Source organism: Eptatretus burgeri, chromosome 3, assembly GCF_056783735.1.
Source record: "Eptatretus burgeri isolate ZD-2024b chromosome 3, Ebu_testis_v1, whole genome shotgun sequence".
Taxonomy (NCBI): Eukaryota; Metazoa; Chordata; class Myxini; order Myxiniformes; family Myxinidae; genus Eptatretus; species Eptatretus burgeri.
The window spans coordinates 18,256,112-18,270,119 of record NC_140963.1 but is presented as its reverse complement, the minus strand read 5'-3'; the positions used below and the strand labels follow the sequence as shown (position 1 = coordinate 18,270,119).

At 43.2% G+C, this 14,008-nt stretch overlaps 1 protein-coding gene across 4 annotated transcripts in view; it reads right to left on the bottom strand.

The window, feature by feature from the left end:
- LOC147029478 (natural resistance-associated macrophage protein 2-like) overlaps positions 1–14,008 on the bottom strand; it is a 166,682-nt gene that overhangs the window by 32,047 nt on the left and 120,627 nt on the right. For all 4 annotated transcript variants that reach the window (XM_085872536.1, XM_085872534.1, XM_085872538.1 and 1 more), the window contains exons 2-4: positions 13,410–13,455; positions 10,450–10,589; positions 10,203–10,325 (exon numbers count right to left, since the gene is read on the bottom strand). In XM_085872536.1, the coding sequence (XP_085728662.1) occupies positions 10,203–10,325; positions 10,450–10,589; positions 13,410–13,425 (279 nt within the window). In that variant the 5' untranslated portion in view covers positions 13,426–13,455. The remainder of the gene's footprint in view (positions 1–10,202; positions 10,326–10,449; positions 10,590–13,409; positions 13,456–14,008) is intronic.

Genomic DNA, 14,008 nt, shown 5'->3' with positions numbered 1-14,008 from the left:
GGTATCCAAGGCCATCTCCACTCATGGCTCGCAGACTTCCTCTCCTGTCACAGTCAACGTGTGGCCCTAAATGGAGTTCTTTCATTCCCTCTTCCGGTCCAGGCTGGAGTTCCTCAAGGCAACGTTCTGGGCCCTGTTTTTCTGGTTTTCATCAATGTTCCCTCCGACTGTCTGGAAAATACTCTTTATCTCTTTGCTGATGACTCCACCCTCTGCCGTACCATCTGTCATCCCTCAGACCAGCAAGCAGGAGCTTCTTCACTTCCTGAAGATCTGGATAAAAATCACAAACTGGTCCAACACGTGGAACATGTCTTTCAATCCTGACAAAACTTACATTCTCACAACATCTCTCCGAAAGGACAGATTGGAACCAACACCCCCCACCCTCCACCCTCCACCCATCTACTTTCTCAACAATCCTCTGAAAGAAGACCTTTTATTCAAGCTTCTGGGTCTCACTGTCTGCCATGACCTTTCCTGGGAAAGCCACATTTCCAACTTCGTCTCCAAAGCCAGTCGCCGACTAGGCATCGTGCGTTGTGCAAAGTCCTTCCTCGGCCCACCTGAGCTCCTGACCATATACAAAGCTTTCGTCTGCAGCCTGATGGAGTACTGTACTCCCCTCTGGGCTGGTGCTCCTGCCTCTCACCTTTCTCGGCTTCACGCTGTGGCAACCAAGGCATTTAGGATCATTGGTATCTACCGTGATGGGGCTGAGTCTTTGGGCCTCTCACTCTCTCACCACAGGCAGGTCGGTGGTCTTTCTGTCTTCCACAATCTCGTCTCCGGTCTCGCCCCGCCCCGCCACCCCCCCCGCCCCTGCTCTGTCTGCGACATGCCCCCCCCCATCTTTCCGCAGGGCGCTCAAGGTCCGCCAACAACCCCCCTCTGGTGAAACTGCCAAAATCACGAATCACTGCTCACCTTCACTCTTTCATTCCTCTTTTCCCCCACCTTTGGAATAAACTCCCACTTTCTTTAACCCCATTCTTCCCTCCAGACCTTCAAAACAGCTGTTCACCACCATCGCTTAGCTTCGCTAATCCACGCCAAACCCACCTCCTTCAAATTCCCTACCTTCCTTCCCAAAAGTTCTCTGTCATGTAAAGTCCTGAAAGTCCCTGCAGTGTCTATCTTGTATACCCCGTGTTCCCCGCCCCATCTCTCCCACAGATCTCCTAATGTCTCTGCTCCCCAATGTTTTACCCTTCCCTCTCCCGCCCATCTTATCTCCTGCCCCCCCCTCCCCTCCCTTTGTTGTGCATTAGCTCTCTTATGAGCCTTGACAATATATACAAAAAAACAAACAAGACATCGTGCAGAGCACAATACTTGCAAAATTCATAAAACAAATTTGACTTCAAAAATAATTGGTGGTTGAATTCAATGACCAAATATGCAACTCCTCTTTAAATTTCAAGTCAATTGGATGAAAAGTGAGTTTAGAAATACCACCTTGGTTGTTGACGTTGGGCCCATGTTGAGCTTTTGGTCCATGTTGACCTCAAAAATATTTGGCAGGTTGAATTCAGTGACCTGAAATATAAATCCTCTTCAAATTTCAAGTCAATTGGATGAAAATTGAGGAGTTTAGAAATCTGGCCATCGTTGATCAGACAGAGGGGTGAAAACATAACCTCCTTCACCTTCAGTGGCGGAGGTCATAATAATCAACTTGTACAGTAAATTACTGCTCTCAAACGGCTATGAAAAAGCATTTTGAGTCTGGCAGAACACCAAAAACCTTTGTATCACTTTCAATATGATGGAAATTTAAGCAATTTAAGACAGGTTTACTGCAAGCGAAAAGAGTATTGCAAAAATATTACACCAATCGATGGCCTGTTCATAATGGCAGCATCCCTCGAGCACGTGGTCATCAACAAAGTGACAATGTCCCATGACTCCCCAACGGGTTCAAATGATCACGTGAATGTTCACAAAATCAGTGCATTAACCATTTTTTTTGTTACCAAACATATAAATTGCAAAAGCGATCTTTTTCAACTGGAAAATATTTTGAAACTCAAGCTAAAATAGCTGGCAATGTCCTGCTCAGTCGGTGGATTAAACCCACCAGCTTTTACAGAGGACAATGCACACAAGTTCACATGGTCCATGGGTTTGAGAACAGTTTGCTCAATGACATGAGGAACACGAGTTCATAGAACATGATACTCTGCAGTGTTCAAGTATATACTTCAATTTAAATAAAATAATGATTTCAAATATAGTTTAAAAAAAAAAAAAAAACTTTTTTGAAACAGCACAAGTGAAAGTCTTGTACACCGGCCTTATTTAACGTGTCCAAGTACTGCAAAACTGGAGGTTCTCGGAAGTGCAACGAAGGTGGATTTGTGTTCTGCAGTGTTCAAGTATTGTATGCAATTCAATTTAAATAAAATAAAGATTTTAAAAGTCGTATAATAAATTAATTCCAGAATAGTGTCCATTAAATCACCCAATCTAACGCGTTATACAAGTTCTTCATGCCTGTTGTTTGTGTCCTTTATGACATCCTTAAAAACAGTAAGTTTCCTGTTTGGAATTATTTTCAATTTTGTTTGACTGCCAGACAGGCAGACAGAGTAAATAAATTATCTCGCTTCTCTCTGCCCGCGTGTGATCGGGACAAATCCAGACACAAACTAGAGGGGGAGCACTTGGGAGAGTGCAAAACCTCCGCCGCCAATACTGCTGGGTCACTCAAGTGAACCTTATATCTTATTCATTAAATATGATGTCAACAGTGCTGACAGTTATAGTTCTTTTCTCCAACATTTTTTTTTGGGGGGGGGGGTTGGAAATCACTTAAAACATGTAGAAATCGAAATTTTGTTGAAAAAAAAGTTGCAAAAAAATTTTTTGGGGGTCGGTTGGAAATCACTTAAAACATGTAGAAATGCAAAAAAAAAAAAAAAAAAAAAAAAAAAAAAATCAATTTTGTTGAAAAAAAGTTGCAAAAATTTTTTTCTCTAAATTTTTTGGGGGGTTGGAAATCACTAAAAACATGTAGAAATGCAAAAAAGTTCTTTTTGGGGGGGGAGGGTAACAATTTTTTTGGGGGGGTTGGAAATCACTTAAAACATGTAAAAATGCAAAAAACAATTTTCTCAAACAATTTTTTTTGGGGGGGTTGGAAATCACTTAAAATATGTATAAATGCAAAAAAAAAAATTTCCCTCTAACAATTATTTTTTGGGGGGTAACACTTTTTTGGGGGGTTGGAAATCACTTAAAACATGTAGAAATGCAAAAAAAAAAAAATATTTTCTCTTCTTTTTTTTTTTTGGGGGGGGGGGCGGGGTTGGAAATCACTTAAAACGTAGAAATGCAAAAAAAAAATTCTCTATTTTTTGGGGGGGGGGGGGGAAATTGGGGGGGGAGGTTGGAAATCACTTAAAACATGAAGAAATGCAAAAAAAAAAGTTTTTTTTCCTATAACAATTTTTTTTTTTTTTTGAACAAAATCCAAGTCCAAAATTTAATGGCATGATCCTTGGACCATACCTAACCCCCCCCCCACCAAGTTTCGTGGAAATCCGTCGAGGAGTTTTTCCGTAATACTGTTCACAAACAAGCAGAAAGGGGTGAAAACAGTAACCTCCATCCATCTTCGAAGATGGCGGAGGTTAATTACTGCAAAACGGCAGGTTTGTTTTCTGATTGGCGTTCAAAATATAACATTTATTTTAAACAATACGACCCGTGAACCCATTGGGGTCCCGTTGTGACAGCGGTTGATGAAAAAAATCATTTCAAGAAAAAAAAAAAAAAAAGAAAGAAAGATATCTCCAGCGAACTATATCGCTGAGGTTGTTTCCATTGATCAAATTCTCCCGAAGAGGACTTGACTGAATCGGGAATTGATTTTTTAATAATTTTTTCGTTGTCCGATTTGAACGAAACTTGGTACTGCACACCGCAGGCGAATGGTGGGTAAGGTGGGCCAAAAAATTTTTGCGCTATCATGTATCGTTTTGCCTGTATTTTGGGAACATACATACATACATACATACATACAAGATGAGAGTTTTAGTAATATATAGATAGATAAGTTGTTCCTCGATCATAAACAAACGTTTGTAGACAGGAAAGCAGATGGACACGAAGCAATTGCTTAACCCCCGCTTTTCGCTTTGCGTGCATGGGGTAATAAAAGCATGCCAAACACCTTTAGCACAGAGCCACAATTAGCAGCTAACACAAACCTCCTAACTCCATCCACCCATGAGCAGGCAAGATGGCAGTCGACGCCAAATGAGAACAGGAAAAGTAAATTAGGCAGCACAAGTACTTGTACCATACCTGCCGCAAATCTAAGGTGCAAACATCCCAGGTGAAACAGGCAATCGGAAAGGTGCAACCATCTCAGGTGGAATGGCCCAATAAGGATAAAGAGCAAACAGAAGCAACAGGAACAGCCACAGAGGCAGAGACCATTTGAGAACCACAGAAGTTGCAAAAATCTGAGAGAGACAGCTCTCATCACAAACAATCAAACCCATGAGACCTTATTACAGCCATTTTTCCCTGCTGAGCAGGGGTTAGCTTTTTGTGGGTCCATGCAATCATGGTTCCCTTCTTGAGGCGATGTTTTTATGGCTGGATGCCTTCCTGACGCCAATCCGAGTCACCTCTTACGACACACAGGGATATGGTACACCTATTCTAACCGGGGCATACACCGGGACCAGTACAACTGGTACTCATTTTGTCGACCTCAGAAGGATGATAGGCTGAGTCAACCCCCCGGTGTTAATTCAGTGGCCAACGGGGCTCACACACACACACACACACACACACACACACACACACACACACACACACACACACACACACACACACACACACACACACACACACACACACACACACACACACCATTTTCCCCACTAAAGCGGGGGTTAGCCTTGCGAGCCCCATGACAATCTTCTCCACTTTACCCTGTTTTCTGCATCTCCCCTTCGTCATCCCCTTGCCCACATTTCCTCTTCCACCACATTTAGCCAAGTTTTTCTCGGTCTTCCCCGTCCTCTACTTCCCACTACACTCATTTCCAACACTCCTCTCACCCAGTCACTTTCATCCTTCCTCAACACATGACCCAACCATCTCAACCTGTTTCTCTTCACAACCTCCATCACAGACTCTATTCCCATCATCTTCCGCAAGTCATCATTTGTCTTCCTCTCTCTCAACGATACTCCACACATCCACCGAACCATTCGCATTTCCACCCTTTCCAGCCTTTGTTGCTGCTCCATGTTCAGTACCCATGTCTCACTCCCATAAATCATCGTACTCCTCACATATGTAGCATACACCTTTCCCTTCAGCTTCAACGACACTCCCCTCTTCGTCAGCACGCCACTCAGTTCCCGAAACTTCTTCCATGCACATCTCACTCTAGCAACCGTCGAAGAGTCTGATCCACCTTCTCCATTCAGCATGTCTCCGAGATAGCAAAATGTTTTCACACCTTCCAGCTTCACACCATCTCCAAGATCCAACTCAACAATTCCTTCATCTGCTGCTCCCTCGATGCACACCTTACACTTGAATGTAGCTGCCACACTGGTTAATGACCCTCTCACCCCACTACATTTTCGATGAACCCATTCAGCACACATTGTACACTGAATGGAGTTCACTCCGACACCCTTCCTGCACACAGCACACGGCCACTTCCCAGTCCTTTCCACCTCGCCACATGCTTTACCACTTGCCATCACCTTCGTCTTTCCGATATTCACCTTCAAACCTTTTGCCTCCATACATTCCTTCCACTTGTTCATCTTCTCCTTCAGTCCATCCATACTCTCTGCAATCAACACCAGATCATCTGCATACAGCAGCTCCCACGGTAAACCCTCCTTTACCCTCCGAGCCAGCACCTCCATCACAACTACAAATAGAAGTGGACTTAGTACCGACCCCTGGTGCACTCCGACCCTCATCTCAAACTCACCACTGTTCCCGTCCTTCGTCCTTATAGCTGTGCGTGCTCTCTCGTACATGGCCATCACTACTCTGATCAACCATTCCTCCACTTCTAACTTCCTCAATGCCCATGTCATTACTTCGCGTGGGACCCTATCAAATGCTTTCTCCAGATCAACAAACCCAAAAGCAACTTCTTCCTCTTCTCCATGTACTTCTCCTGCAACTGCCTTACAATAAAAATTGCATCTGTCGTTCCTCTTCCTGGCATAAATCCAAACTGCATTTCGTCAATCTTTACCTTCTTCCTTATCCTCTTCTCCAATACCTTCATTCCATGCTCCAATAACTTTATTGCTCTATAGGAGCCACAGTCCAGAGGGTCACCTTTCCCCTTGTACAGAGGGACGAGGGTACTCAGTTCCCAATCCATTGGAATGCGGCCTTCTTTCACCACCAGATTACAGATCTGTCATTCTCTTCACGCCCCAACTTCCCGCTGCCTTCAACATATCTCCCACAACTCCTGTCGGCCCTCCTGCTTTTCTACTCTTCATTGCTCTCATAGCTTCCTCAACTTCCTTCTCAGTTATCTTCTCTGCTGGTCCTAAAACCGGGTTACTCTCGATGTTTCTATCCCATTCATTTTCTACATTCAACAGCCTTTCCATATATCTCTTCCATCTTCCTTTAATTCCATCTGAATCCACAACGATTTGTCCCACTTCATCCTTCAAACAACTCACCCCCGTCACATCAAATCTCTCTCGCTATCTGTTTTGCGATCCTGAATACCGCTCTCTTACCCTCCTCCGAATCCAAGCGTTCTCCGAACATTTTCCTATGGGCCTCCTGCGCCTTTGCAACCTCTTTCTTTGCAGCCTTCTTGGCTTCCTTATAGCTTTCATGCATTGCCTCTTCTTCCACCGTATCCTTCGCCTTTTGCCATTCCTTGAACTTCTTCCTCTTCTCTTCAATCGTCTTTCCAACTTCATCATCCCACCACCATGTTTTCCGAGTGCCTCCGTGGTCCTTTTGTCCATCCACATACCTCACCAACGGCTCCCAATAGACTATCTTTCATTGACATCCAACCACATCATCCTCAACCATACTCAGCCTCTCTCTTAATGCTTCCTTCACTGTCACCTCTTTCAACCTCCACACCTTCATCCTCGGTTGGTACTTCACTCGCTGAATTCTCCTTGCATCTTTCACCCTTATATCACAGACAACCAGGTGGTGCTGCGAAACAGTCCCCTCCCCTGGAATCACCTTTGTGTACCAGAGGTTTCCCCTATCTCGCTGACGCACCATCAGGTAGTCAATGGTTGTCGTCAACCCACGTGACGTGTATGTAATAAGCTTATTATCCGATTTCTGGAATTGAGTATTACAAATCAACAAATCAGCTCCATCAGCAAACTCCAAGATCCTTTCACCTTCTCCATTTCTCACACCATATCCATAACCCCCATGGACTCCCTCAAAACCGTCTGGACTCCTTCCCACATGTCCATTCAAGTCTCCTTCAACCACAACAACTTCCTCATCTTTCACATTTTCCATCAACTTCTCCATCGCACACCAGAACATGTTCTTCTCTTCATCGCTTCGACCGACCTGCGGGGCATATCCCGAGATGATGTTCACCAAGAGATTTCCGATCACAATTCTCACCATCATCAACCTTTCACTCACTCTAGTCACACTCACTACACTGTCTACAAACTCCTCAGAAAACATGACACCAACACCATGCATGCCTTCCGGGCACCCTTGTCACATAAACTTTTATACTTCTGTCCTTGCCTTCCCTTCACCATTCTCACACCACTTCCCTTCCACCGTGTCTCCTGCACACAACATATGTCCACTCTTCTTCTGACCAATGTTTCAACCACTTCTCCAGATCTCCCTGTCATTGTCCCTACATTCCATGTACCAAACCTCAGAAACCGATCTCCACGTGGGGCATCAGACGATTGGTCATCATAAATGGAAAAATTTCCTCCCTTGCTTCGATCGGGTTCCCCACCTTGAGTTTTAACGAGAGGGGGTGAGGACCCCCATGGGGTACTTCGGGCTGTACCCTGCCCATCAGTCGTACTCATCATGGTTTCCTTTTGAGGCGATGTTTTTATGGCCGGATGCCCTTCCTGACGCCAACCCTTTTAGTCGCCTCTTACGACACGCAGGGATACGGTGTACCTATTCTGACCGGGGTACACACCGGAGAAATCATAGCTCAAACTCACGACCCTAGGATTCCAAGACAGCCACCATAACCATCAAGCCAACACCAGGCTATAACCAAACCCATGAGATGATGGACAGAAAACCTTTGATGACCAGACAAGCCATACCATGAGTGCAGATTGCCAACAAATAAAAATTTACACTTGAAGAAGCAATCAGGCCTCGTGGCATTTCCTAACTACTAAACCATTCGAATCCTAGTGGCCGTTTTACCAGCTGCCATTCAAACCTACATAAACCCGAGCGGCCGGATTTTTCTCCAGGGAGCCCAGGGTGGGGGGAGCTGAAAGTCCAAGGAGCTCAGGGTTCAAAGGGTTAACAGTTTATTTATGACTCACTACCCAAATTTATTAATAAACCCCCTTTGAACATGATGGAGAAATCATAATAAATGTAAACCAAATCGAAGAAGGAGAAGAATACACGTAACTAAGGCAAAGCTTTAGCCTCAAGGAAAAGAATCAAGAACAAGAAACAAAGAGAAGACTCAAACTTGGATGGTGACAACGTGGAAAACTCAGTTACATCATGAGAGGTAGCTCACCAACATGTCTGAAAAAGGAAAGTTTTCAATCAGTGAATTACTCCAATTATCGTCTGCAGGGCAGAGACCTGGCTGTTAACAAAAATGGAGAAAAAGTTAAGTCGGACAATACAATGTGGAACGAAATATGTTCGTTATTCCGTACAGGGATAGAAAGACAGATAAATGAGTCAGAAAACAAACCAAAACTCAGGATATCTTAGAAATAATCAATCTCTGGAAATAGATATTGGCAGGACACATTCGGTCAGGTAACAGGTGGACAACAATATCAATAACATGGAGACTTATTATATGGATGGCAAACAGGAACAGGGGAAGGCCACATCAAAGATGAAGGGATGAAATAGACAAATATTGGGGGAGAGTCAATTGGAACAGCAAAGAAAGAAACAGAGCAACATGTTAACTCGCTGAGGCTTTCGTCCGGCAGTGGATTGAAAATAGCTGCTGATGATGATGATGATGATGATGATGATGATGATGATGATGCCCCAAAATTGGAGTTAGTCGGGTGCCGACGATACGAAGCACAAATTTTATTTACTTAACAAACAAGTGATAAACGTACACTGCATGTGGAACCCGAAGACTATTGCACAAGTGCCAGTACGTAGAACCTTGGTGTTTTCGGAAGAGTTGGTAAGCTGCACCATACAGAACAGAGACAAGCGGTACAGATCTATGCCTGGTGTTGGCTTAATGGTTAGGGTGGTTGGCTTGGGATCCTAGGATCCTGAGTTCAAATCCCCCTCGGCTGTTAAATTAATACCAGGTGGGGTTGACTCTGCCTGTCATCCTTCCGAGGTCGGCAAAATGACCACTAACTTGCTGGTATCCTTTGTCGGAGTGGCGACACATCCAGGATTGTTCCCAATAGCCAAGGAGACTGCTTCGGCAGCACCAACGCTCTGCACAGAGTATGGATGGATGGTACAGATCTACAAGTACGTAAGGCACCCCTCGCACATGGATATTCATCCTATATTACATTTGTGCTCCATAAAGCATATATATATATATATATATATATATATATATATATCCGCTTTTAGTTATGCATCAATTGAATTGACTAAACCTACATAATTACCTGTAACTATGAATGAATTCCAGTGGAAACCTAAATGCACCAATTACTACATGATCAATACAACTTTTGCATATTCTGATTCACCTCGCAATGTAAAGAACATAAGTATATGGCTCTGTGTGAAAAGACACTGTAGAGCAGTTGGTTCTCATTAGTGGTGCCAGTTGGGATGCAGGGAATGCTTTGTATACTCGTATCTGTGCTAGGAACTCGTAGGGTGGTTGTTCACGTCCTTTAATCTGTACAAGCTGGAACATTGGCACTATTAAAAATCTGAGACACATCATCAGGGTGAGTAATGGGCTTGAAGATTGCTTATAAACAGCACGAAATGACCTTAAAACCACGAGATATGCTCACCTTAAAACCAGCCAAGGCTCCTGACTGCAGGTCAGACTCGATGTTCCCCGGGTCCAGGTAAGCAATGCTCATGAGAAAGCCAGGTCCTGTGAAAGCCCACAGCTTCCTGAAGCTAAATCCAGGCTGTATTAAAAAAAAAAATAAAACAGGGGAAAAACACTTTGAATAAGCAAGCATAAAAAAGTAACAAGTGCACGTGAGCATCGAGGTCGGCCCGTTTTCAGTTCCCCATCTCCCTCCGGACAACCTTATCCACATTGGGAATTTCAATCTTTTCATTTTCTTCATCTCCATTTTCATTGGTATTCCCTTCCAAATGTTCGCTGGAAGAGGTCCGGATGGCTTCATATTGTGTTGGCTCATTCTTGGAATCATGCTCCTCTTCAACTGTCAAAGAACAGCGGATACAAGAAACATTGAACTAAATTACAAAGGTTTAACCAACTTTGGTGTTCTGGATAAAGCAAGCATGTCAAAAGTGATCAAAGGGAGAGTAAAAGGGGAGATATTAAAAAAAAGAAATAAAAAAAATTAAGTTAATCAAAAATAAAACAAACAAAATGAACTGTTCACCGGTAAATAGATGTTTAATTTGTTCATGCCTTGAAAGTGTTTAAATCGTTAAACAAATGGTGTCACGTTACTTGCTCGAACAAACTTCAATACTGACACAGACCCTGCTACTCACGGGGGATACGTTCCCGATAAATGCCACAAATGTCGGAGCATTGGTTTTGTTTTGTTTTTGGTAAACAGAATTGGTAAACAAAGTTGTGTTTTACCAGTTTGTGATTTTGAAAAGGTCTGAGGATAGGGGAGACGCTGCTGTCTGTCTGTCTGTCAGAAGGATGAGAGATGTCACAGCAGAGGATGGAGTCATCAGCAAAGAGAGAAAGAGGATTTTTCAGTGAGTCAGTGAGATCATTGATGAAGATTAGGAATAATATGGGGGCCTAGAACACTGTGTTGGTCCTCCAGCCTTGACAGGGAGAGGAGATGAAAGGGTTCCGTTGAGAGCCACATGTTGTCTACGAGAGTGGAGTTGGCGGTGGATTTCATAGGCAGACATTTTGGAGAGCAAGGCAGAATGCCAGACTGTATCAAAAGCTCGAGACATGTTCAGAGAGACGGCCATGATCTCACGTCTGATATTGAGGGCCTCCACCATTGTTGGGAGAGTAGAAGCTGCATGTCCAAGGTGGAGTGACCATGTGTGAATCCGAATTGATGATCAGAGATGAGGCCGTTGGAGAAAAGGAATGATTTGTCAACTGTGATGATTGATTCCATGACCTTGCTGATGATTGGAAGTACAGCAAGCAAATTGGGCTGTGGTTAAGGGGATCCGTTTTTGCACCTTTTACCGCATCAACTGTGATGTTGGCTGATTTCCAATTTCTCAGGTGTATATAGCAGACCAGTCCTGAACACACGAATACGAAAAGCGCGGATGTAGGTGGTGGTCACACTTTATGACCCGCAAATACGCGGGGTACGACAGTATTTCACTTTCACTGCATCAGTCTTGTTGGAGCGCAAGCACAGATGGCTCAAAACTAGGTACCTGTACTTGAACCGGCAGCATTAATGCTGCACACTGCATTTTGTATGCTCTATGGATAAACTAATCGTGAGTTTGTCCACTCTCTTCCTTCAAAGCCATTGAAGTTCTTCTCGGGATACTTGTGGAATGGTGTTCCACGCTTCTTCCAAAGATCATCGAAGTTGCTGGGATTCTTTTTTCCTTTTTCTTTGTCAAAATAGTCCCACACAGCTTCAATGATATAGAGATCTAGGCTTTGAGGGGGGAATTCTGAGCAGTGAATGACTCCTCTTTCTTTTGCAAATAGGTTTGAGTTATTTCAACCGAGTGGTTTGGATCATGATCTCGCTGAAAGATGAAGTTTGGACCAATAAGCTACGAGTCTGTCTCACAAGGCGATGCGTACCCATTTTCTCCCCTCCATTATATGATTATAAACCCCACAACTCAAGCTAGCCTCCCCCCTCTCCATCGCCATCGAGATGCTTGGGCCCGATTCGTTCAGCACGGAGTTGGCAGAAATAGTTGTACCTAATAGAGAGCATTGCTCCGTGGAGGCAGTGCTGATAACTCTGTCCTACGGTCAGCTATACGGGGGAAGGTGGACATGTAGGAGTGATGATGAGACAGAATAAAGACAAAAGACGAGAGAAGTGCTCGACAGAACCAGCCTGCACGAGTATCTGTGTACGTATGGATAACAAGCTTCATGCCTTGCATCTCCGGCCAACACAAAGGTCAGATCCTGAAATAACCGACGACTCCTTCACCTCCCTCTATTATTCCAGTTCTTTTCCATTATCCTGTTTCTCAAAGCTCTCCTTCTCTCCCTTCCCTGACTCCCATCCTCCACCCCACTTTTCCTTTTGCACAAAATAAATTGCTTTTATCTCTTATATAAAATAAAAAAAAAATTTTTAAAGGACAACATACATTAAAAAAAAAAAAAAAAAAAAAAAAAAAAAAAACTTTGGTCCTAATAACACAGGACTTTCAAAATGATGTATGAATGCTAAATGAGTGTGCGTGTGTGTGTGTGCGTGTGCGAGATCAGTCTGGCTCGCCAGGCAATTTGAACGTGTCGTTGCAAGCACAAAATGCAATTCAAATCATCCTTTAAACACAATTCTCAGCATTTGGATGAAAAGGTGGAAATTTCATAATGGTTAACCAACATTATCATGTCCTGAATGAAAATCAGACTCACGAGAACAAAGGAACACGAGAAATATCCATGGATGACAGAAGTCTGGTTCTTAGTTACCATTACCTACCTGTTCGTAAAATTAGCTAGTGGTGGCCGTGGTTAGTGTAATTAGCTTGTGGCGGCCGTGGTTAGTATCATTATCTCGTTGCAGCCATAGTTAGTTTAATTCAGTAAATCTGATTTCCATGAATCCTAAATCTCAGATTCCAAAGATTCCCATTCACTTTTCCTTGTGCTGTCATCACAACCAAGGACTTAAGAAAAAAAAAAAGTCTTCCACCACATAGGCCAGTGCTCAATCACAACCGATAAATTCTGCCATAAAAATTACAACACATGCTTCAACAGTAGAAAATGGGGGAAGGATGATGCAATATTAGAGAGGACAAGGTCAGGGTTTCCGAGTATAAAATAAATCATCACATGTACAAACAAATGCCCTCAAGATGACACTTACACGCAGTGTTATCCATGTTCTTGAGCTACTGCTTTCACCGTTCCACCTGGAAAACAATTACAGGACAGTTTCATCAACACAGAATCATAACTGCAGAGCTGATCCAAAAAAAAAAAAGTTTTCAATGTCCACATGATGATCAAATCAAACATTTAACTCTCAACAAGAGCATGCAGTGACGTCACAAAAAAAAGGTACCAATCCATGCAAACAAATCCAAAATGAAGCAAATTTCGTTGGAAGGATGCCATGTTCAATCTTTCCATTTATTTAATTTTATCTGAAGAATAAAAGGGGGAAAAAAAGAAAAAAAACAATCCAAGTAAGGATTTTCATCTGTAAAACAGCAAAACCAGTTCAACATGGTCTAATTATTTGGCTACCTGCCCTACATTACTATCTTCAAGTTGACAGAGAAATTTTCTTAACCAAATGTAATGTGCATTAACCATGCTGAGGGTTCATTTTGAAAAGAGTTTTTACTTTTTTTGATCTGTAAATAAGCACCACTTAACTGTATCAATGAGAACAGGGAGGAATGGCACAAAAGAAGGTGGGGAGGGGTAAACGAGCGTCGAGGGATTGAGGGGAGTTGATGG